General features: G+C 29.8%; 1 protein-coding gene across 1 annotated transcript in view; it reads left to right on the top strand.

The window, feature by feature from the left end:
* Positions 1 to 5085: 5085 nt before the first annotated feature.
* LOC113367807 (activated Cdc42 kinase-like) overlaps positions 5086 to 23748 on the top strand; it is a 20488-nt gene continuing 1825 nt past the window's right edge. Inside the window, 11 exon segments of the mRNA XM_026609387.1 lie at positions 5086 to 5279; positions 5360 to 5438; positions 14695 to 14875; positions 14935 to 15132; positions 18188 to 18337; positions 18403 to 18551; positions 20722 to 20825; positions 20828 to 20861; positions 21364 to 21523; positions 23302 to 23564; positions 23627 to 23740. Of these exon segments, the coding sequence (XP_026465172.1) occupies positions 5270 to 5279; positions 5360 to 5438; positions 14695 to 14875; positions 14935 to 15132; positions 18188 to 18337; positions 18403 to 18551; positions 20722 to 20825; positions 20828 to 20861; positions 21364 to 21523; positions 23302 to 23564; positions 23627 to 23740 (1442 nt within the window). The 5' untranslated portion in view covers positions 5086 to 5269.

Genomic DNA, 23748 nt, shown 5'->3' with positions numbered 1-23748 from the left:
AAGCGTAAATAATTTTTTAAAACACAATTATAAATAAAACATTGTATAAAATCTAAGCTAGACTAAAATGATCTTTGAATGAAAAAAATCCTAAAACATAACCCTAAAATTAAAATAAGAACTAAATAGGCGCGTAATCAAGAAGCCAAAGCGAATAAACTTGAACGGACATTAAAAAAATAAACACAAAAGAAATGAATCATAACGAAAAGCTAAAAAATATTAATATTAAATATGAAACAAGCGTACTTGATAAAAAAAAACAATACTCCGACGCAACGCTGTTATAAAAATGAACAAAATGGTCGACGCGCTCTTGACATCTGAAATGCTTGACAGCTTGATATCTGTCTTCGCCGGCAACTTCATGCTGGCTGAATTGTGCGCAAGTGTCAAAGTCTTAGCTTGATTTAATGCCTCCTGTATAATATTTAAAAACAATAATGTAATTAATGTCATACTTCAAATATGACTTGATCGGTTTGTCATTGTAATTAGCATTTAGAAAGGAACCTTCATTAGAGAAATGAAGTAATTGCTGATTAATAACTTCTATAATATTCGTTCACACAGTGGATTATGTTAAACAACGCCTAAACAAATATTGTTTTTGCAAATTCACTCATCATGTAATAATTGTGTTTGAAGAACTTTATGTAATTAGAATTAACATACATTCATTGATTGGTTGTATTTTTTTTACTTGTTCGCTGGCGATATAATCTCATTCTTTGAACAGCTGTAATATCTGTTTCGCCTAAAAAATATTTTCCATTTTAATAACTTCAAAGATTTATAGAAACTACAAATAATATAGAAATAATGTCTAATCAATGAACTTACGTTTAGTACACGGCACAAATGTTTAATTTGTTTTATTATTATCAAGAAACAGGGTACAATATTCTTCTGATTCGGGCATTTTTCATTAAATCAAGATTTGTACTACGATGTAACTTTAAAATGTTTATTTATCTATGCTTATCTATTTCCTTGTTGATATCGGTACACATGCAACGACAGATCTCTATTCACATACACGACGACTAATCACAATCGACTCGTATGGAAATGATATAATCGAGAGCGAATGACAAATCATTGGCACTGGACTCTTATTTTATCTTATCTGCCGTAACGCACTTCCTTTTCATTTGTACGGATTTATACCCTAGTCGCGCCTGAAGAAATTTTACTTCAAAAATATATCAGCAAAGACTTTGTTTAAAAATCCGTGGATAGATATCTACATATATATAAAAATAAGTCGGGTTTTCCTTCCTGACGATTTAACTCCAGAACGCACGAACCGATTTCGACGATGTTGCATTCGTTGGGAAGGTCTCGGGCTCCGCAAGATTTATCTGGGAAAATTAGTGGTACATGACATCGTGCCTTAATGCAAATTGCTGGAACTTCATGCACCGTAATTAAAAAATTGAGTAATGACATTAGTGAGAATTATCAGAATTATGCAACGAGCGATTCTTGCCGCAAAGAATAATGATGTACACGCACTGAATTTCATCATTCAATCAAAAAGTGCTGTCGATTTGGGACATACCAATGATTCCGACTGGTCTTCCGTCTGACTTCAAACGATTGCAATTTCCAGTTCGCCTTGCGTTCGCAATAACAAGTCGCAAGGCCAATCGCTTAGTGTTTGCGGGATAAATTTCAAATAGATTATTTAGAAAATCATTGTTTTTCACATGGGCAGTTATACGTTGCCTGTTCACGAGTTGGAAAACCATCCGCTTTGTTTGTGTTAACGTCAGACCAAAAAACAAAAAATGTGGTTTAACAAAGATTACTTCCATGAAACGGATAATTGACGGATACACTTTCATTTACTTAGAGAAGTTCAACTAAAAAACACTTCATTTTTATAATCGAAATAATTTCATTACTGTTGTGTAATAAAATCAAATTTTTCCTTTTCAAATATAAAACAAACAAAACATTTCTTCATCTCTCTCACGAAACCATCTGGTGGCGAAACGGAGTTCGTCGGGTTTGCTAGTCTTTGATAAATATTTAAATAAATGAATAATTATATAAATACAATTAAGATAGTTTTCCAAGAGTTTCGCAGGAGTCTTTTCCCATGACAATAATAATAAAGTCTCGATGGACGAATCACATATGTATGGAGAATCCTCTGATTCTCCAGTACTATGAGTGAACAACAAGTCAACAAGAGCAAAAGGCAAAAGGCAAAATGCGAATAGCGAAATGTGAAGATAATCAATACATTTCTAAAAGTAGTTCTAAAAGGAGTCGCTCTTCGGCTCTTCCTATGTGTATGTGTATGTGTATGTGCATCGTGCGGGGTACCCCGGTCGGTATGTAGTATATAGTATGTGCAATGTGTAGTGTATATGCATTTATCTCTTTCCGTGTGAACCAATCACGGTTACTTCTACATTCCAGGGGTTAACAACCCTTACGAAAAAGGATAATAGAAGGCGGAAACAAGGATGAAACTTAAAGCGGTGCATGGCATCGTGCCTTAACTGTGGGATCGTGCCTGAAGTGTGTGCCTGAAGTGTTTCACAAAAGCAATTATAATAATATTTCTTTTTTAAAAAAATTAAATCAACATATCCATTTATTGATATGGAAGCAAGTATACAATCTGCTAAAATACAAAATTAAAAAAATATTTTAAAAATATTTTTGAAAACAATCTAACTTTTTAATATTTAAATATATTATATTGAAAGCACTATAAAAATGACAGCTACGACAAATCTATCTTTTTTCTCTTTCTCTGTCTAACTATATCTATTTCTGCCTATCTCATTCTCTCTCTATCTCTCTCTTCCTATCTCATTCTCTTTCTCTCTCTCTCTCTGTCTATCCCTATTTTTCTCTTTGCCTATCTCATTCTCTCTCTCAGTCTAACTCCTTCTCTCTCTGCATAGCTATCTCTTTTTCTCTCTGTTTATCTATTTCCTTCACTCTGCCTTTCCCTTTCTTTCTTTCAAGCTATCCCTGTCTCTCCTTTACTCTACCCATCTATTTCTCTCTGTCTAGCTGTCTCTTTCTCTCTCTGTCTATCGCTTTATTTCACTCTCTATCTTTCTATCTCTGCCTTATTAACTTCCCGTAGGGTATCGAAAATGAAAATGAAAATCGAAAATGAAAATGTTTGCATTTGTCGACGTTTTGAAGGTTTCTGAACATTTTTAAAAGGCATACCTCAGAAAAAATGGATGTGTGTGTATGTTTTGTATGTCCGCATTTTTTCGTCCACGTCTTCGGGCGCACGGATCAACCGATTTGAATAATTAAAAAAAACATTCGATCTCTATTGATAGAGAGATGTGCTGATTAGTTCTTGGCAAAGGCAGGTCAAGCCGTTTCGGAGATACGGAGCAAAGTGTGCAGAAAATAGAAATTTAGTTTCTAGTAGAACGGAACGTCCGATTTGAATGATTCAAATAATATTTTATTTGTATTGACGAAATGAAGAACTGACTTTTTTGAAAAGGCGGATCGAGCGGTTTCGGAGATTCAGTGAAAAAAGTAAAAAAAATATATTTGGCGGTCAAAAATAATCATTAGACATATGCATAAGAAATCATCAGATATTTTATAGAGAGTTTAATAATAAGTACAAATTTTGTTTACATTTTTATGGGTTTCGTACCAATATTTACACGTTAATCTGCGACGCGGCGATTACTCGCTTTTAAATTTCAATTCTGAAACAGCTATATAGCGCAATTTCTTTCGAAAAATGTTTAAAATTTTTAAAAAAGATCGAGAATCGATCGATAAAAAAGAAAGAAAAAAATTTAAATTTTTCAAAAAAGTCTTTTTTTCTTTTTCAAAAATCTAATTTTTTCAATTGATTTAAAGAGATTTTCAAAAAAAGTAGTTGTCGGTACGGGAAGTTCCAGCAATTTGCCTTAAGGCGCGATGCCATCTACCACTAGTTATGGGCCAAAAATCAAAAATGAAATTTTTTGCATTTCTTCACGTTTTAGAGGTTTCTGAACATTTTGGCATACTTCAGAAAAAATGGACGTGCGTGTGTATGTGTGGAGACGATTTTTCGTCGACGATTTCGGGCGTATGGATGAACCGATTTAAAAAATTCAAAAAACATTCGATTGCTATTGATAGGGAGATATGCTGATTTGTTTTTGGTAGAGGCAGGTCCAGCAGTTATGGAGATCAGGAGCAAAGAGTGCAGAAAATGGAAACCATGTTTTTGATAGAACGGAGTATCCGATTTGAATGATTTAAAAAACATTCAATTTGTAATGACTGGGAGAAGAGGTTGTTAGTTTTTGGCAAAGGCAGGTCCAGCCGTTTCGGAGATACCGAGCCAAATGTGCAAAAAAATCGCAGTTTTTGAGTGAACTAAGCGTCCGATTTAAATGCTTCAAAGAACTTTCTGCTTGTATTGACAAAACAATTGCTTTTGAGGATAAAAAACTATTACATCTTTTCTTATTTTCCATAAAATATTTTTGTAATTTTGGATTAAAAATTCAAAAAATCACCCAGGCTAAGCACAGTCTAAGTGCCACTCTGGTACAAATGTTTACTCAAGTGCGTTTAGACTGTTTATGTATTGGAGCAATTTTCCAATTTTGTGAAAACTATTGAAAAATGTGAAAATGCCGCCAAGCTAAGCACAGTATAAGTGAAAATGTCGCACAGAATTATTTGCAAATGCGTTTAGACTGCGACTATATAGGAGCACTTTTTCAATGTTGTGTAAATTAGACAACTATTTTTTTTTGAAATTGAATTCGAAATGAAATGACTATTGTTAATGTAATAATTGATTTATGATTTACATTTGATTTGCTCAGATATAACAAGATAGCAAAAATGATGAAAATTACAGTATTTGTAATAATATATTTGAAAACGTTTAAAACGTCTCGAATATTTCGTTACGGTACGGGAAGTTCCAGCAATTTGCCCCAAGGCACGATGCCATACACCACTAGTTCATTATCTATTATCCTTTTCCATTGAGGGTTGTCCTTCCCTGTCCTCCGCCGAGATTGTATTGCAGCTACACGAGCGCTTCCTGACGGACGGGACGACCCGACTGCGACCGACTGTGACTCTACATTCCTAACAGAATGTTTTATTTCGACATCATGTTCAAGTTAAAAGTACCGTAATAATAATATATTAATATGTGACATTCTAATTTTTACTAAGTTTAATTAATTTATTTACAAACGCAATGTCCGCACATTTTAAACAAGTCTAAAAGTCGATCGAACACACAAAAGCGATGGGTACGGGTAATTGACATTTTTTACCAGTGATGAGTGTTAGTTTTTCTTTGTTTCAGTTTTAATAAATGTGAAATGTTATTTTGTAGAAGAAATGTCGACAAAAGTGCTGGATTTGTATGATTTCTTAGTGGAAGCCGAATTGCAACATTATTACACGGCTATCAAGTAAGTGGGTTTTACATTTTTTATAGGTTATGTCTACAAAGTGTCAACAAATGTAAACAAAAAGAACTAATTGATAAATGATAATAGATAGTAAATATAAAACGACTGCATTAAATATAAACAATTTTATATAAAACTATTTGTTTTATTCAAGACTTTGTGGATGTTCTTTTTTATTGCATTTGGAACTGTCAACATTTTGTCTTAAAAACATAAAAATAATAATTACACTAATGAACAAAATGGACGAATTACACTTTTACTTTTGTTTTTATCATTTATTAACTTCCCGAAGGAGATGTTTATGTTTTCATAAAAAAATCCGATTCGCTAATTTTATGTTTTCTCAACGTTTCAAGCCATTCTGAATCGAATGAGACCAAATTTGGAAAAAGTGTGTGTGTGTGTGTGTGTGTGTGTGTGCACCAACAGATTTTTTGCCGTAAATCGCCGTTTTCTCAAAAAACGGCTGGACCGATTTCAAAAATTTAAAAGCCATTCGATGTATCTCGATGAGGACTATTGTTTGTCAGTTTTGTGCGACAATCGGCCAAGCCATTTCTTCGTAAATAGCAGAGAAGTGAAAAGTTTTTCGTCTACGTTTTATCCCGCAATTCTGAATCGATTTTGAAAATTCAAAAATCGTTCGAAAGATATTGATTGGGAATCGACCCGATTAGTTTTTGGTAGAGATCGGCCGGGCCGTTTTCTTGTAATAAAGTTTTTTAAAAAAAAAAATCGACGATTTTTATGATTATTGTTTTGACGGTAGATACCATAGTCTTCTAGATCATACCAAAAAATATTACGGCCCTACGACAACTTGTTCGTCAAAGATTGTAAAAATTATTATCGTTTTTTTGGCATTTGTCAAAATTAGAACTTTCATCGACGTTTGCTCAAAAATGCCTGATTATCGTTTCTCAGTTTTGTGCGACGATCGGCCGAACCGTTTCTTTGTAATTTGAAAAAAATTGTTAAACCTTTCGTTCACATTTAAGCTCATCCTACCGAACCGATTTTAAAAAATCAAAATCTGTTTGAAAGATATTAGTTGGGAATGATACTGATTAGTTTTAGGTGAAAATCTACCGAGCCGTTTTCTTGTAATTAACTGTTGAAACAAAAATTGAAGCCGATTTTGATGGAATTTTTTTGGGCGACATATATCATGGTCTTATAGAACTTACTGAAATATTACGGCCTTACGACAAATAGTTTAACTTTAAAAATTCATCAAAGTTTGAGAAAATGAGTACTTCTTTTGACCTTTGTTAAAATTAAAATTAGACGATTTATTTGGTATAACGATAGAGTACTTGGTCTTAATGAACATACTAAACAATTAAAGTCCTACAAAAAACTGGCCCAATTATTAAAATTATTGATTTTTGAAAATTTGCTTTCAGAAAATACTCCGGTCGGGTTGACGTGTTCTATTTTCAATAATGTGTAATAAATCCACTTCGAATACTTTTAACTACTCATAAATTAATTTATCTATCTTGAATTAAGTCGATTATTTACACAAATCGGGAAGTTCATGTAACTTGTCCCAAGGCAAAATACCAATACCAACTAGTTTATATATCCAAAGACTCCGAATAATACTCTATCTTTAAATAATATGCTTTTTAATATGAAGTTTTTGCTCTTTTTTAATATGATTTACAAAAAATTATATTCTTATTTTACAATTATCTAAAATATAATACACCATTTTATATCAAAAACTAAACTACTTAGAATGAAAGTAAAACTTATTTTACTCTAGTTTCACATACTTCTATTAAATAACGAACAACTTTAATTAGATTAATATTTTTTGTTAAAGTAAGTTGGATAAATAGCTTCTCAATATTATTTATTTATTTATTTTACTTTTATAATATACTTGAAATAATCCATTTAATTTGCATTTATTAAATAAGAACAAAGTTCAAAATGAAGTCTACTTATTATTTATTGTTTAATTTGTTTCTTTTTATTTAATTTCAAACCTTATATTTATATATTATTTATATTTATATTCATGTATAAATCTTTGTATACCAAATATTCCACAAAATATTTTTTCAATTTTTAACTTCCCGTAGGGCAAGTTATAGTAATCGCAAAAAAATCGAAAATGAAAATTTTTATATATCTTTACGTTTCAGAGGTTTCTGAATATTTTGGCATACCTTAGAAAAAATGGATGTATGTGTGTGTGTGTGTGTGTGTGCGTGTGTGTGCGTAGTATGTATGTGTGTGCGGATACAAATTTTCGTCGACGATTTCGGGAACACCGATCAACCGATTTGAATAATTCAAAAAACATTCGGTTCGTAATGATAAGGAGACGTGGTGATTAGTTTTTGGCAAAGGCAGCTCTAGCCGTTCCGAAGATATGGGGCAAAATGTACCAAAAACGGTAACACAGAGAATGGAGCGGCTGATTTGAATTATTCAAAAAACATTTTACTTCTATTAAGAAGATGAAGAACTGATAAAATTTTCATGAAGGCAGGTCTAGCGGTTTCGGAGATCTAGTAAAAAAAGTAAAAAAAATGCCATTTGGCGGTCAAAAATGATTATTAGACATATGCACATCAAATTATCAGATGTTTTATAGAGATTTTCACAATAAGTATAAATTTTGTTTATGTTTTGTTTTGTTTTTGTTTTTGTTTGTTGGATAAAAAGTTTTAAATTATGTGAATTTAAATTATATTATATAAAGTTTGAAGTTGAACAAAATAAATGAATGTAACGATTATATTAGGAAAAATGCTGAATTCCGTCATGATTTTAAAAAATAAGCTTTATTTTTATTTTATTATAAACCAAATATTGTTATAAATATTTTATATTTCTAATATTTTATTTAATATAAATTATTATATAATTTGCGTACACATCCATTACTTTATTAAACTATTGAATAAAGTGTGGACGAGTTTTCTATTGTAGGATGTGACTAATTTCCTGTCTTTTATATAGATAGATATAGATAGACTCTATAAAGTTAATAAAATCTTGATATTTAATACAGAATTTTGTCAAATCAGTATTTAAAATATAAAAAAATATATAAAATATTTATGACCTGGACTCATATTTTTTAAATAAAATTAGAAACTAATATTGTACGTAGTTGTGTGTCAGCAAACTTGTAAGAGATTTAACTTAAATTGATTTTTTTTTAGATTAAAATAATCATAATTATAAATAACTAGATGACCCGACAGACGTTGTCCTGTACCCAAGTCTACAATTTTTTAATATAATATATTAATATTTTCCGTTTACCTAAAAATAATAATTATTGCTTTTTTAAATTACTCTTCACACTAAAATGCATATACATTTATAATATGAAAGATGTTAAATGTAGAACTGCTTTAAATAAAATGTTGAGTCTCAATTCCCACACTTTATATTGGAAATTGAAGTCTTTTAAATGGTATAACATAATTATAACCATAACATAACACTGGTACTTAATGTTGGATTAAATTAATTTAATTTTTTATTATTTAAGATATCCAAAATTGCATCTTAAACTTATCCTAATCGATATCGTGAGGGCCGAATTCTATGTATTCATCTTTACTTTCTCATTTGTTGTTATAAAGTGAATTATCTACGAATTTTAAGAATTTTGTGGAAAGATTAGTAAAAGATGCAAAGAAATTATATATTGAAAAAAAAAACTACATATATTGAAAATTTAATATCCGAATCTTGTATTGGCGCCCCCTAAGGCGTGCGCTCGTATTTTTCGCAAGCATCGCATTAAAGGTAGGACCGACCCTGATTAATACTTAATTTCATATTTTAAGTGAATTATTTTGTCATATCCTGTTCATATATGTGTCGTTCAATCTGTCTTTGATATACTATATCTTATATTATTTTAATTTCTGACACATCTCAGCTGCTTTTTGGCAATAATAATGTAGACTTTTCATTTTTCTTATTTATAATAATCATAAATTTATTATACATATTCTAATATCGTCTAGGTTCATAAGTAAATTGAAATTTTTGGCAGATGATAGTTTTCATTTGTTCTCGATGCAAACAATGATGTGTCGTTTTTTGCAATTTTTCCTTTTATTTCTACAATATTGCACATACATCCCAGTACTTTATAATCACATACATTCTAGAAAATTTCCTTAACAAAGTTCAGAAAGATTTATCAAGATCCGAATAATCGTTTAGGAAAAGTAAACAGTGGTTGCTTGTGATTTAATATAAACTTTATATAATAGCAATAAAGCTCAAATTGATTCTATTGCTCGGGGTTTTCCCGGCAATTATTCGATTTTTTCTCGCCGTAACAACCATCCTTGGACTTCAACGAACATTTTAAAAAAATAATTGGCCAAATTGGTCCAGGCGTTGTTGAGTTATGCGCTTACCAACACATTTTGCGATTCATTCAGAAGATATATAAGATAATCTTATAACAGTAGAGATTAGTTAAGTTAAATGACGTAAATTTAACTTATGTATTTATAAAATAAATTTCACTATACTTAATGATGTAATAAAAATTATATATTTTTTTTATTTAATGAACCAAAGTTTGAAGATCTAAGCTTAATAAATTAAGAATATTTTGTACCATTAATTTTGTATCTTGTATTCGAAAAATATGGTAAACTGAGAATCTTTTTTACAAACGATTTTATTATTGTTAGTATTTACAAACTATGTAAGTGACCTAACCCACAGTACATATTTGCATATAGTTTTATATACATATATACATATATATAAATTTATTAATATATACAATTATAATGTTTAATTAGCACAATGCGATAACAACAACCAAATGGTCTAATTAATTCAAATCATGTATTCACTATACAATAATCAATGAAATGATCTCGATTTGAATGAAGATGTTATAAATTATAAATAAACAATACTGAAATATATTTACTGTTCTACAAACTAAATTGATAATGCGAATAAATAACAAATTGATAGATAAATAAATCCATACCAATAAATCAAATTTATATTGAACTTTGGGAACGGAATTTGTTGCTTGTTTATACCTACTTTTGTTTATCTTCTATATATATAAAAATAAGTCGGGTTTTCCTTCCTGACGAAATAACTCCAGAACGCACGAACCGATTTCGACAATTTTGCATTCGTTGGAAAGGTCTCGGGCTCCGCAAGGTTTATAGCTAAGAAAATTAGTTGTGCATGGCATATAGGTGCCCTAATGCAAATTGCTGGAACTTCACGCATCGTAATTAAAAATTCGAGTAATGACATTAGTGAGAATTATCAGAATTATGCTTGGTTAAGTCGACGAGCAACTCTTGCCGCCAAGAAATATGATGTACACGCACTGAATTTCACCATTCAATCAAAAATTGCTGGCGATTTGGTGACATACCGATGATTCCGACTTCAAACGATTGCAATTTCCAATTCGCCTTGCGTTCGCAATAACAACTAACAAGTCGCAAGGCCAATCGCTTAGTGTTTGCGGGATAAATTTCAAATAGATTATTTAGAAAATCATTGTTTTTCACATGGGCAGTTATACGTTGCCTGTTCACGAGTTGGAAAACCATCCGCTTTGTTTGTGTTAACGTCAGACCAAAAAACAAAAAATGTGGTTTACCAAAGATTACTTCCATGAAACGGATAATTGACGGATACACTTTCATTTACTTAGAGAAGTTCAACTAAAAAACACTTCATTAATCGAAATAAAATCATTACTGTTGTATAATAAAATCAAATTTTTCCTTTTCAAATATAAAACAAACAAAAAAATTCTTTCATCTTCATCTTTCTCACGAAACCATCTGGTGGCGAAACGGAGTTCGTCGGGTTTGCTAGTTTGATATAAAAATTATAATTTAAATTAAAATATTTCTTTAAGATATTATTTAGTAAAATTATTTTTATATGAAATTTTACAGAATTTTATATAACAATTCAAAAAGCTAAAAGAGACTATAGTTTAGTACTAACAATAAGTTATTCATTATATATATGTAACATATATGTTAGTTATTAATATAATTAAGTTGTCCTTAATTTTTGCAAATTAATTTCTTTTACAATACAACTTACAAAATTAAAGGTAAAGATCCTTAATTTTTCTTAGTTTTTTTTATCATATTTCTATTATATAACTTGCTAAATTAATAGTACAACTCGTTTTTAACTTTCTGTAGGGTAAGTTATTATAATGGGCCGAAAATCGGAATTAAAAATTTTCACGTTTCTCGACGTTTTGAAGGCTTTTGAACATGTTGGCATACTTGTTATATCACTTTATTGGTTCCTTTTTAACTTCCCGTAAGGTAGTTATAGTAATGGGTTAGTAATTCCTCAATCATTTCGTTACGGTACGGGAAGTTCCAGCAATTTGCCTTAAAGCACGATGCCATACACCACTAGTTTATTTTATTTTTCTAAGTTTTCTTTTACTTAAATGTTATAAGATAATTCATTAAATTAATGGCACTAGTCGTTTTTTATTTTTCTAAACTTTCATTTGCTGTATTTTTACAATATAATTTACAAAACTAATGATACATGTTGTTCTTCTCTAAGCTTTATTTTTTTTTAATTTTACAATACAAAACTAATGGTACAAGTTGATCTTAATTTTTCTAATTTTTCTTAAATATTATTGCATCTTTCTAGACCTTTTACTTTACTTTTAATGATAAAATTTCATTTCTTTTTATTTTAAGTACAACTTGCTAAATACTGTTTACTGTTTATTTTATACTATTTATACATTCTTTTACATATTTGAGAAGAATATTTTATACTAATTAATTTTTTTCCTAATATTTAAATTCAATTTAAGAAATGTTTATATTTTATTGATCATTATTACATTTTCGACTATGAATTGCCATGGTTTCCTTTGTGAATCAGCATGTGTGTTTTCAGATTATCGAATCGTGTGAATGTTTTATTACAAACATTGCATTGATGAGAGCGTATTCCTTTGTGAATCAGCATATGTCTTTGCAGATGATAGAATCGTGTGAATGTCTTATTACAATCATTGCATCGATGAGGGCGTATTCCTTTGTGAATCAGCATGTGTCTTTGCAGATTACCGAATTGTGTGAATTTCTTATTGCATATACTGCATTCATGTGGCCGCTCACCAACATGAATGTTCATGTGTTTTTTCAGATGACTTGATTGTGTGAATCTCTTGTTGCATATGAGGCATTCATGAGGCCGTTCTCCACTATGCAAAAGCATGTGAGTTTTCAAGTAACCTTTTTGATGGATAGTCTTATGACAGATTTCGCATTTTAAAGGGCGTTCTTTGCTATTACCAGACTTGTGATCGACCATATGCTCTTTTAATTGATCAGATTCTGTAAATGATTGATCACAAATGTCACATTCATAAGCTGCTGGTTCGACTAACTCCTGTTTGACTTCTACTTCGAAAGTCACTTCAGAGTTCATGAAATTTTCTAAACAGGTTTCATCATCCTCAGAACACGATTCAGATTTAACCACATCATCAGAAACATCAATATCATCCTGAATTTCGTGTTTAATGTTTTCTTCTGAATATTCTGGTGGTTCAACTTTAATTGCCGGATCATTCATTGACATGAGTGTTTCTTCTGACATTTTTAAATATGTTAACAGCTTATACTCACTTACGAAATAATTGAAATAATTCCAAAATAAGCGTGGGCTAAATAATAACCTAGTTTAATCAACAATTAACAATCCTTTTCAATACCATAGTCCATAACCGATTTCAACTTAAAATAAATTTATTATTTGACATTTGGAGCATAGAGTATACTTACAGAAAGATGAGACACTTATCATATCGCTTTCGCATTTAACAATGGCGCGCATTTTCAAATTCATCATGTTTCACTATGTCTAAACTATTTTATTAAATAATATTATATATATTATATAACGTTTCGAGACTAGATTTGTCTCATCATCGGTGTATTATAATTTAAAATTTTAAGACCATTTAAATAAAGTTTCCAGCAGCAGAAAAACAGAATTAAATACAAAAAATATGAACCAATAGAAAGTATACACAAATAAATCATAATGAAAAATTAAACAAATAAGTAGAAAATACATAGATAGATATATATCTATCTATGTATTTTCTATTTATTTGTTTAATTTTTCATTATGATTTATTTGTGTATATCTATATAGATAGATAAATAGATGAATAGATAAAAATAACTAGTTGAATACATAGATAAATATATAACTAAATCACTAGATAAATACATATATAAAATAGTAGGGTGTATAGCATCATGCCTTAAGGCAAATTGCTGGAACATTCCGTACCGTAACGAAATGTTCGAGGAATTTTGAATGTTCTCAAATAGATTATTATAAATAGATATTGTAACATTGTCTAATATTTATAAGAATTATATAAATTAAATTGCAAAGTTGAAATTATTTGTTTAAAGTATATTAGTCAGTATTAAAAATAAAATCTGAATTATTTTCGATATACAAAATTTTTTTTTTTTGAAATCGATTATTTTGTTTAGTTTGTTAAGCATTTTTTGCTCCGTATCTCCGAAACGGCTAAACCTGCCTTCGCCAAAAACTAATCAGCAAATCTCCCTATCAATAGGAATCGAATGTTTTTTTAACCATTCAAATCGGTTGATCCGTGCGCCCGAAAACGTGACTGGAAAATTGTATACATACACACTCACACACACATCCATTTTTTCTGAAGTATGCCAAAATGTTCAGAAACCTTCAAAACGTCGAGAATTGCAAAAATTTTCAATTTCGATTTTCGGCCCATTACAATAACTTATACTACGGGAAGTTAATAGTAATTTATGTTTCTATTAATAGTATTTATGTTTTAATTAATTTTTTTAATTAAAAACAGAAACATAAATTAATTAAATTTAATTAATTTTTTGTTTTTAAAAATAATATTGTTTTCAATTTTGTGTTTGGATTTTGCTCGGTTTCATATGTATATTTTATTTAATGAATATCAAATATTTTTTAATAATTGTATGAATGGTTTAAAACAAATTTCTGTAATTTAGATTTGGTAAATGATGGCACACATCGAGTGTCGAAACGTCTAAATAAAGAAGTGATAACTAATTTATCATTTAAATTCTAATTATTGGTTTCCAATTGTATATATGTACACAAAATTATATATAACTAATTATTATACATATATTTATCAATTATATTATTTTTTTATCTATTATATTTCCAGATCCGAGCTAAAAGTCCAAAACGTATCCCAACTAAAATATGCAACAGATGAAGACTTAAGACTTCTCGGGTGCTCCAGACCAGAGATCAGACGACTCAGAAAATTCTACGACAGGCACTACCCCAATGGATATCTCAGTAAAATTAAAAGACTTCTGCACGCACCTAACAAAAAAGACGATGTAAGATAAATGAAACAAAGTCAAGTTCAGCATTGTTTTTATCTTGTATTCATTTTTAGCCTGGACAGTTATCAACGGTTTGTGAGGAGAGATCCAACTCAATATCGAGAAGTTCAACAATATCGAATAATAGCAATTCGAGTACACCAGGATCTAAGCATATAATTCCTGCAGAAAGTATTAATGTTCATAAGCAACTCGGCATTGGTGAATTTGGTGTGGTGCAGCAGGGAGTTTGGAAAAATAATGGAGAAAATGTAATTGATAGTGAAAATATTGTGTATAGTATATATATATATATATATATATATATATATATATTTATATGTATATTTATATGTAGACGTCGTGTGTCTTATATGCGTTTATCGATCACCTGACCAGAATGTTGATATGTTCATCTCGCTGATGTACGAATTGATTCATAACCTTTTTGATAAATATTCCAAAATCATTGTTTGCGGCGATTTTAATATACACTTTGATAAGCAATCGAAGCCATCCATTGAATTCAATTTGAATATGCAGTCTTTTGGTTTAACGCGTACTATACATGAACCTACTCGGTTTTCGCATCAATCTTCTTCTTGCATTGATAATTTCTTCACCAATTTAAAAGACTTTGATTCGCGTGTTATAAATACCACTCTTTCAGACCATCGAGGCATAATATTAAATTTTTGTAATTTTTCAACTTCTAAATCTACCTTTATCTTACACAAACGTTATTTTGATGAATCAAATAAATTGATTTTCAAATGTCTTTTGGAAAAGGAATCATGGACCTTGCTTAACAAGTCGAAAGACTCAAATACAATGTTCGACAACTTTATTTCTACATTTTTATTCAACTTTAATCAAGCTTTTCCTCTCATTAAGAAAACCGTTTGCCCAAAAAATAATACTTCAACTCCTTGGCTAACTAAAGGGTTGAGAATTTCACTTAAAAGATTAGCATTTCTTGAGAGATTATCGGTACATAATGATAACATGGCTTTTATAATTTATTTTTTGAAATATAGGGCAACTTTAAATGATCTAATCAATTTAGCGAAGATCAAATATAACGAAAACTTGATTTTTAATTCAGCTAATAAACAGAAAACAATTTGGTCCTTAATTAACTCGGAAATCAACACGAAAACTAAATCTTCACAGATTGATTGTCTTACAATTAACGGCGACAAGATTATTGATAAGGTAGTCATATCTAATAAATTTAATCACTTTTTTGTCACCGAAGCGTCTAAATTAACAAGCGCAATCAACTCGACCACCACTAATTCGACTAAATCTTTATCCGCGCGAAATAATTCTACATTCGTTCTTTATCCTGTAAATTTAGAAGAACTAAAGCAAACCTTTCTATCGATAAAAGTTACTAGTTCAGCGGGTCCGGATCAGATACCTAGTCTTATTCTTAAAGAATTCTATCCCTTTTTCATAGATAAATTTATGTTATGTTTAAATAAATGCTTCGATGAAGGAATATTTCCATCGCACCTCAAGCATTCAAAGATTTTTCCACTTCATAAGAAAAATAATAAAGACGATATAAATAATTACCGTCCCATTTCCCTCTTAAACTCTTTCGATAAAATAATTGAAAAAATCTTGCATACTAGATTAACGTCTTTTCTCAATAAATATAATATTTTGTTCAAGAATCAGCATGGTTTCCGAAAGAACCATTCCACTTCCCACTCAATTTATAATTTAGTTCATAACATCATTGACTCCTTCGAAGAAGCCACATATTGTACTGCGATATTTTGCGATCTGTCCAAAGCTTTCGATAGTATTTCTCATCAAAGACTTCTTGACAAATTAGAAAATTGTGGTATTCGCGGACGTTCGCTCAAACTATTTAAATCTTACCTGTCTAATCGAACACAAAGCGTTTACTTAAATAACGATCACGAGCAAATAATTTCGGATAAATTGACAAGTACATTGGGAGTGCCCCAAGGATCAATTTTAGGGCCTCTCTTATTTCTCATATATATTAATGATTTACCTCATTGTACAAATCTTTGTGATTTTATTCTTTTTGCGGATGATACCAGCGTTATCATCAAGGCCAAATCTCTTAATGAATTACAACATAAATTAAGCGTGGTTATGTCAGAAATAACGAAATGGTTTTGTGAAAATAATCTAGTCCTCAATAATGATAAGACCCAAATCATATCTTTTTGTACAAAAAATCGTTTATCCAATAATATTACTTCTTTAACTATCAATAATTCAGCATATAATTTTTCGCAAGTATCAAAATTTCTTGGTATCCATATTAATAATAATTTAAAGTGGTCTGATCATATCTCTATCTCACTATCACCAACTTTATCTAGAACATGTTTCATGTTGCGCACCCTAAAACCCAAACTTGGTTTAAATTGCTTACTTTCAGTTTATTATAGCAACTTTTATTCTCACGTTTCATACGGCATTCAATTCTGGGGTTTTTCATCCGAACTAATTAAAATATTTAAGCTTCAGAAAAGAGCTATTCGAATAATTTTTTCCTTGCCTAGTAAAGCCTCCTGCAGACCCATATTTAAAAAATACAATATTCTAACTGTCCCATGCATTTTTCTGCTGGTAACATTAACTTTCATCAAAAACAATTCGAAACTTTTTGATATGGCTTCGTCCTCCTCAAACTACAACACTAGACACAAACTTATTAAGGCGCGCACATATAAATTAGCCAGGTCTTTCAATTCGATCGACGGTCTAGGTATTCAGCTTATGAATAAACTTCCACTCAATATCCGAAACCTAGACAGCAAAAAATTTCATGCTTCCCTAGTTAAACTTTTTAAAGACTTAGCTTTTTATGACATTACTGAATTTTCTCAATTTGATTTCAATAACTATTTTCTTGCATAATCCTTATCCTTTATCTATGTAGTCTGACCATTTGATCGCCTGTACAACCATATATATTTTTTATTTTTTTATTGCTATTTTATTAATTTAAATTTTTTACGGTTTTTAATGAGTATAACTTTCAAACTTGTGCAAGAATTTTGAGCTTGACTGGTGGTCAAATAGACTTCAATATGATGAACTTGATGATGAACGTTGTATTTAATGTTCGAATGCTTTTTTTTTCAGCTCTTTTTTTCAGAAGCGAAATTTGTGCAGCTACTATGATTATTATAAAATTACTATCCTTTTAATATTAACTATGAATAAGCTTGACAAGAGCCTGAAATAATATCTATTATTATTGATTACGGCTTGCTTATGAATAAATAAATAAATAAAATAAATAAATAAATAAAATATATTTATCTATTTCAGATTCAAGTAGCTATAAAATGTCTATCAAGGGAACGTATGCAATCACATCCTATGGAATTTTTAAAAGAGGCAGCAATTATGCACTCGGTCGAAAATGCTCACATTGTACGTCTGTATGGTGTTGTTTTGGATACAGACGCCTTAATGCTGGTGAGATAATTGAAATTATATTAATAATTATTGGTGAATATTGACAATTGGTTTTTTAATACAAGGTTACCGAGTTGGCACCACTTCGGTCACTTTTGGAATGTTTGAAGGAACCAGCATTGAGGTCTAGTTTTACAATATCTACTTTGTGTGAATTTGCATCGCAGATTTGTCTTGGGATGAATTATTTAGAGAACAAAAGACTTATACACAGGTATTATGATTTAATATTTTAATTTTCAAATACAAGTTTTTGATTTTTTTAACAACAATATTTGAAAGTAGAGGGCAAAAGTTGTATAACCAGCTAAACCTTGATTCATACGACGTTTATATCGGTTAATAAACGGCAATGTTTGAAATTCCATAGCAAAAGTATTTTCTTTCGTTGTTATTTGTTTTGGTTGTGAGCACTGTTATTTAGTTTAAGAGACCTTAATATATTTGTTGAGTCTATGTTATTAAACTGTTTTATAAGATGTATTGCTAATTCTAAATTAGATTCACCGACTTTGCTTTAAAAAAAGTTCAAAGTTTCCAAAAATTTCGACAAAGAAACATTTTTTTCTAAAAGTTTTTTCTCCAAAAAAGTCATTCTTTTAAAAAAAATTAAACTTTCTCAAAAATCTAATTTTTACAAAGTTTAAAACAAATTTAATCTGTTTTAAAAAAAATAATTTTTGGTATGGGAAGTTCTAGCAATTTGCCTAAAGGTTGGCAAAGGTGTAAGCAATAAAAATAGTAAATAACAAGAAAAATTTAATTTTAACTAGTAGTATATGACATCTATATTAAGGCAAATTGCTGGAACTTCCCGAACCAAAATTAAAATGTTTAAAAAAGATTCAATTTTCTTTTAGAACACTGAAAAAAATCGATTTTCGAGATTTTTAAAATTTTTGAACTAAATTGACCTTTGATTTTTTATATTTTGAACGTAAAAACGAAATATCGAAGCGCGTGGGCGCCGCGTCGCACTATAACGGATAAAACTTGGTACGAAACCCATAGAAAAGTAAACGAAATGTGTTATTTTTATTAAAATCTTTTATTTTATCTCCGAAACCGTTAGACCTGCCTTCCCAAAAATTTCACCAATTTTTCATTTCGTCAATACAAATAAAATGTTTTTTGAATCAAAACGTTCAGAAGGTCCTGAAATGTAAAGATATGCAAAAGTTTTCATTATCGATTTTTCTGCAATTAACATAATTTACCCTACAGGAAGTTCAGTTAACAAAGAAAGTGTGGTATTTTTGAACGATGCTATTTTAAAGTAGAGGACAAACGATGTGTATCGCTTTAAATCGGGCGACGTCGTTTTCACAATTGTATATTTTAAAATATACTGCTACATTGTCAATTTTTTTCATTATATTTTTTTGTTTTTGATCATTGTTGTTTAGTTTACGATACCTGAATATAATTTTTGAGTATATATTATTTAATTGTTTCATACGGGGGCGTTCATTAATCACGTGATCGACTTTTTAAGGATTTTTGGATACCTCACCAAACAATATGTGTATTTTTAGTTACGAGAAAAAATTGTAAAATTTTTGTTTTTTTTTAAATGTTTGGATTTTTTTTTTAATTCAGGTAAAAAATAAATAAACGTGATATCTTACTATACCCTTTCCTCCCCCACGTGATATTTTGTGATTTTTCACAAACCGCCCCTCCACCTAAAAACCTCAGGAAATCAATGGACGCCCCTTAAAGTGTTTTGTTATTTAATATAAAACAGTTTTTTAATATAATTTTGGTTTTCATAATATAATTACTCGACTCGACTTGGACCAATGCTTATTCGTTAGACGGCGGCGCGGCGCTTATACGCTTCGATATTTCGTCTCTATGCAGTTAAAGCAGTACGATTGCTTTGAAAAAAAGTTTAGAATTTCCAAAATATTTCAAAATACACTTTTTTTCTAAAAGTTTTTTTTTTCAAAAAAAGTAAATTTTTGTCAAAAATTCATAGTTTCTCAAAAATATAATTTTTCAGAGTAAATTTTTTTCAAAAATGTTAATCGTTTTTAAAAAAATAATAATTTTTGGTACGGGAAGTTCCAGCAATTTGTCTTAAGGCACGATGCCATGCGCCCCACTAGTTTATTTTAATTTTATTTATTTTTAAATATATATACCACAGATTTCTTCCAAGAGGACTTAAAAAAAACAATTATTTTACTTATGGATAACAATTAATATATATATATACAAAATTACAATATATAGTAAAATTAATAGTGAACTTAACACAAAATTACATAATGCAGAATGTAACAATATTATTCATTTACATAGAATAAGATAAAATAATGAAAGATATTTGAGAAGAAATAAAAAGGTTAACTTGGTTATATGTGATATTTATTTTGCAGGGATCTTGCAGCCAGAAATATTTTGGTGTTTTCAAAATACAAAGTCAAGATTTCTGATTTTGGCTTGAGTCGAGCCTTAGGAGTTGGAAAAGACTATTATCAAACTAATTTAATGTTAATTTAAAATTACCAATAGCATGGTGAGATTGTAAAACTTTTCAGTCTTTCAATTGTAATCCAAATAATTTATACCGAGAAAGATGCAATTTTAAGAGACTTTTTGCTGAAGGTTGTCTTAATTATTTTAATTATTTTTTTAAATATACTTTTTAATGCTTATCATTTGACTATAAAAACAAGTAATGTTAGCAAAATGTTAGAGGATTAGCTTAATCGGTTTTTATCTCTTTACAAACACCCAGTGTGGTTTTTCTCATTTACTTTGCAATAGTTATCAAATCTTAATAAATTCCTGCAATACTGATATGATATTTTAATTCCTGATTCATTACAAACATAATTACACATTTATTTTCTGATAAAAACATTCTAAGATTAACTATTTAATTTATTCTAAAGTCTAACTATAAAATTGTATAATTTTTATCTTCAAAATGTTAGTTAACTTTCTATTCCAATTATTTATTTATTGTGATTTTTCTTTGGTTAGTAATCAAAACAAATATTAATATTTTTTCCAAGGTGTGCTCCAGAGTGTATAAGTTATTTAAGGTTTACATCAGCCTCCGATGTCTGGGCTTATGCGGTTACACTCTGGGAAATGTTCTCTTATGGATTTCAACCGTGGGCAGCACTCACTGGACATCAGATATTACAAGCCATCGATGAACCAAATTATCAGGTAATAATCAATATAATAATAGTCTTATAAATATATATTTATTTGCTATAGTGGAATTCATTATTAATATTTAAATATTGCATTTAAAAATATTTTTAACTTCCCGAAGGAGAAGTTTATGTTTTTATAAAAAAAATCGATTTGCTAATTTTATGTTTTTAATTTTAATTAATTTTAGTGTGAATTTTATGGTCTTATAGAACTTACTGAAACATTACGGCCTTACGACAAGTTGTTTAATTAACTTCCCGAAGGAGAAGTTTATGTTTTCATAAAAAAATCCGACTCGGTAATTTTATGTTTTCTCGACGTTTCAAACCATTCTGAATCGAATGAGACCAAATTTGGAAAAAGTATGTGTGCGTGTGAACGGATTTTTTATTTATTTATTTATTTTAAATATATAGCTCACAGATTTCTTCCAAGAGGACTCAAAAATACATTTTACCGTAAATCAAAGTTTTCTCAAAAACGGCTAGACCGATTTCAAAAATTTAAAAGCTATTCGATGTATCTCGATGAGGACTAGGGTTTTTGAGTTTTGTGCGACAATCGGCCGGGCCGTTTCTTTGTAAATCGCAGAAAAGTGAAAATTTTTTCGTCCACGTTTTAGCCCGCAATTCTGAATCGATTTTGAAAATTCAAAAACCGTTTGAAAGATATTGGTTGGTAATTGTGCTGATTAGTTTTTGGTTGAGATCGGCCGGGCCGTTTTCTTGTAATAAAGTTTAAAAAAAAAAAAAAATCGACGATTTTTATGATTATTTTTTTGACGGTAGATACCATAGTCTTCTAGATCATACTAAAATATTACGACCCTACGACAAATGGTTTAGCTTTAAAAGTTCGTCAAAGTTTGCAAAAATTGGTATCGTTTTTTGACATTTGTCAAAATTAGACCTTTGATCGACGTTTTCTCAAAAACGCCTGAACCGATTTCAGAAATTTAAAAGCCATTCGATGTGTTTCGATGAGGACTATGGTTTGTCAGTTTTGGGCGACGACCTGCCAAGCCGTTTCTTTGTAATTTGAAAAAAAGTGTTAAACTTTTCGTCCACATTTAAGCTCATACTACCGAACCGATTTTCAAAAATCAAAAACTGTTCGAAAGATATTAGTTGGGAATAATACTGATTAGTTTTAGGTAAAAATCTACCGAACCGTTTTCTTGTAATTATCTATTGAAAAAAAAATTTAGCCGATTTTTATTTTTTTGGCGATATATATCATGGTCTTATGGAACTTACTGAAATATTACGGCCTTACGACAAGTCGTTTAATTTTAAAAATTCATTAAAATTTGAGAAAATGAATAGTTTTTTTGGCGTTTGTTAAAATTAAAATCAGACGATTTACTTGGTATAACGATAGAGTACTTGGTCTTAATGAACATACTAAACCATTAAAGTCCTACGGAAACTGGTTCAATTATAAAAATTATTGATTTTTGAAAATTTGCCTTTAAAAAATACTCTGAGTTAGCGTGTTCGTTCGTTTTCAATAATGTGTAATAAATCCACTCGGAATACTTTTAATAACTTATAAATTAATTTATTTTTTATTGATTAAGTCGATTATCTAAACATATCAGGAAGTTCACGTAACTTCTCTCAAGGCAAAAATACCAATACCAACTACTTTGTTATACTATTTATAGTTGATTTCATCATCAATACTTACTTAATGTATATAATATATATTATATATATATATATATATAAACGATGTTTATTTGATTATGATTTTTACTATTTTTTGTATATTTCTTTTACCTTCAGCGTTTAGAGCAACCAGAATGCTGCCCCAAAGAATATTACTCCCTGATGATGAAATGCTGGCAGCACGATCCTCTCGACAGACCGAGTTTTGCAGAAATTCTATCCTATTTACCAGAATGCAAACCTGAAAGAGTCCAGGCTATCGTAAACACTGTATCTAATCTGAACGTGAACTGCAATATGGGGATGCTTGGAGACATGAAGAGCAATCAGAACAGACTTCAGTATCGGGCTGGGGATATTATCACTGTCTTGGACAAAGTGTAAGGGGATAATAGACTTATGTTATTAACATTATTATATTTTATGAGTATTTTATATTTAGTACTCATTCTCCGTTATGGAGAGGTGTTCTGGACAGCAGTGGACGTGGAGGCCTTTTCGACCCTGCGACTACTGTTACATATGTTGGACCTTTGCCGAATTCAGGAAATCTTGCGTCTTCTG

This window comes from Ctenocephalides felis, unplaced genomic scaffold (genome assembly GCF_003426905.1).
Source record: "Ctenocephalides felis isolate EL2017-DRISC unplaced genomic scaffold, ASM342690v1 CF-g0.4_SCAFFOLD_01170, whole genome shotgun sequence".
In the NCBI taxonomy this organism is placed as follows: domain Eukaryota; kingdom Metazoa; phylum Arthropoda; class Insecta; order Siphonaptera; family Pulicidae; genus Ctenocephalides; species Ctenocephalides felis.
The sequence above is the reverse complement of the archived record's forward strand: the minus strand, read 5'-3'. Positions and strand labels throughout refer to the sequence as shown.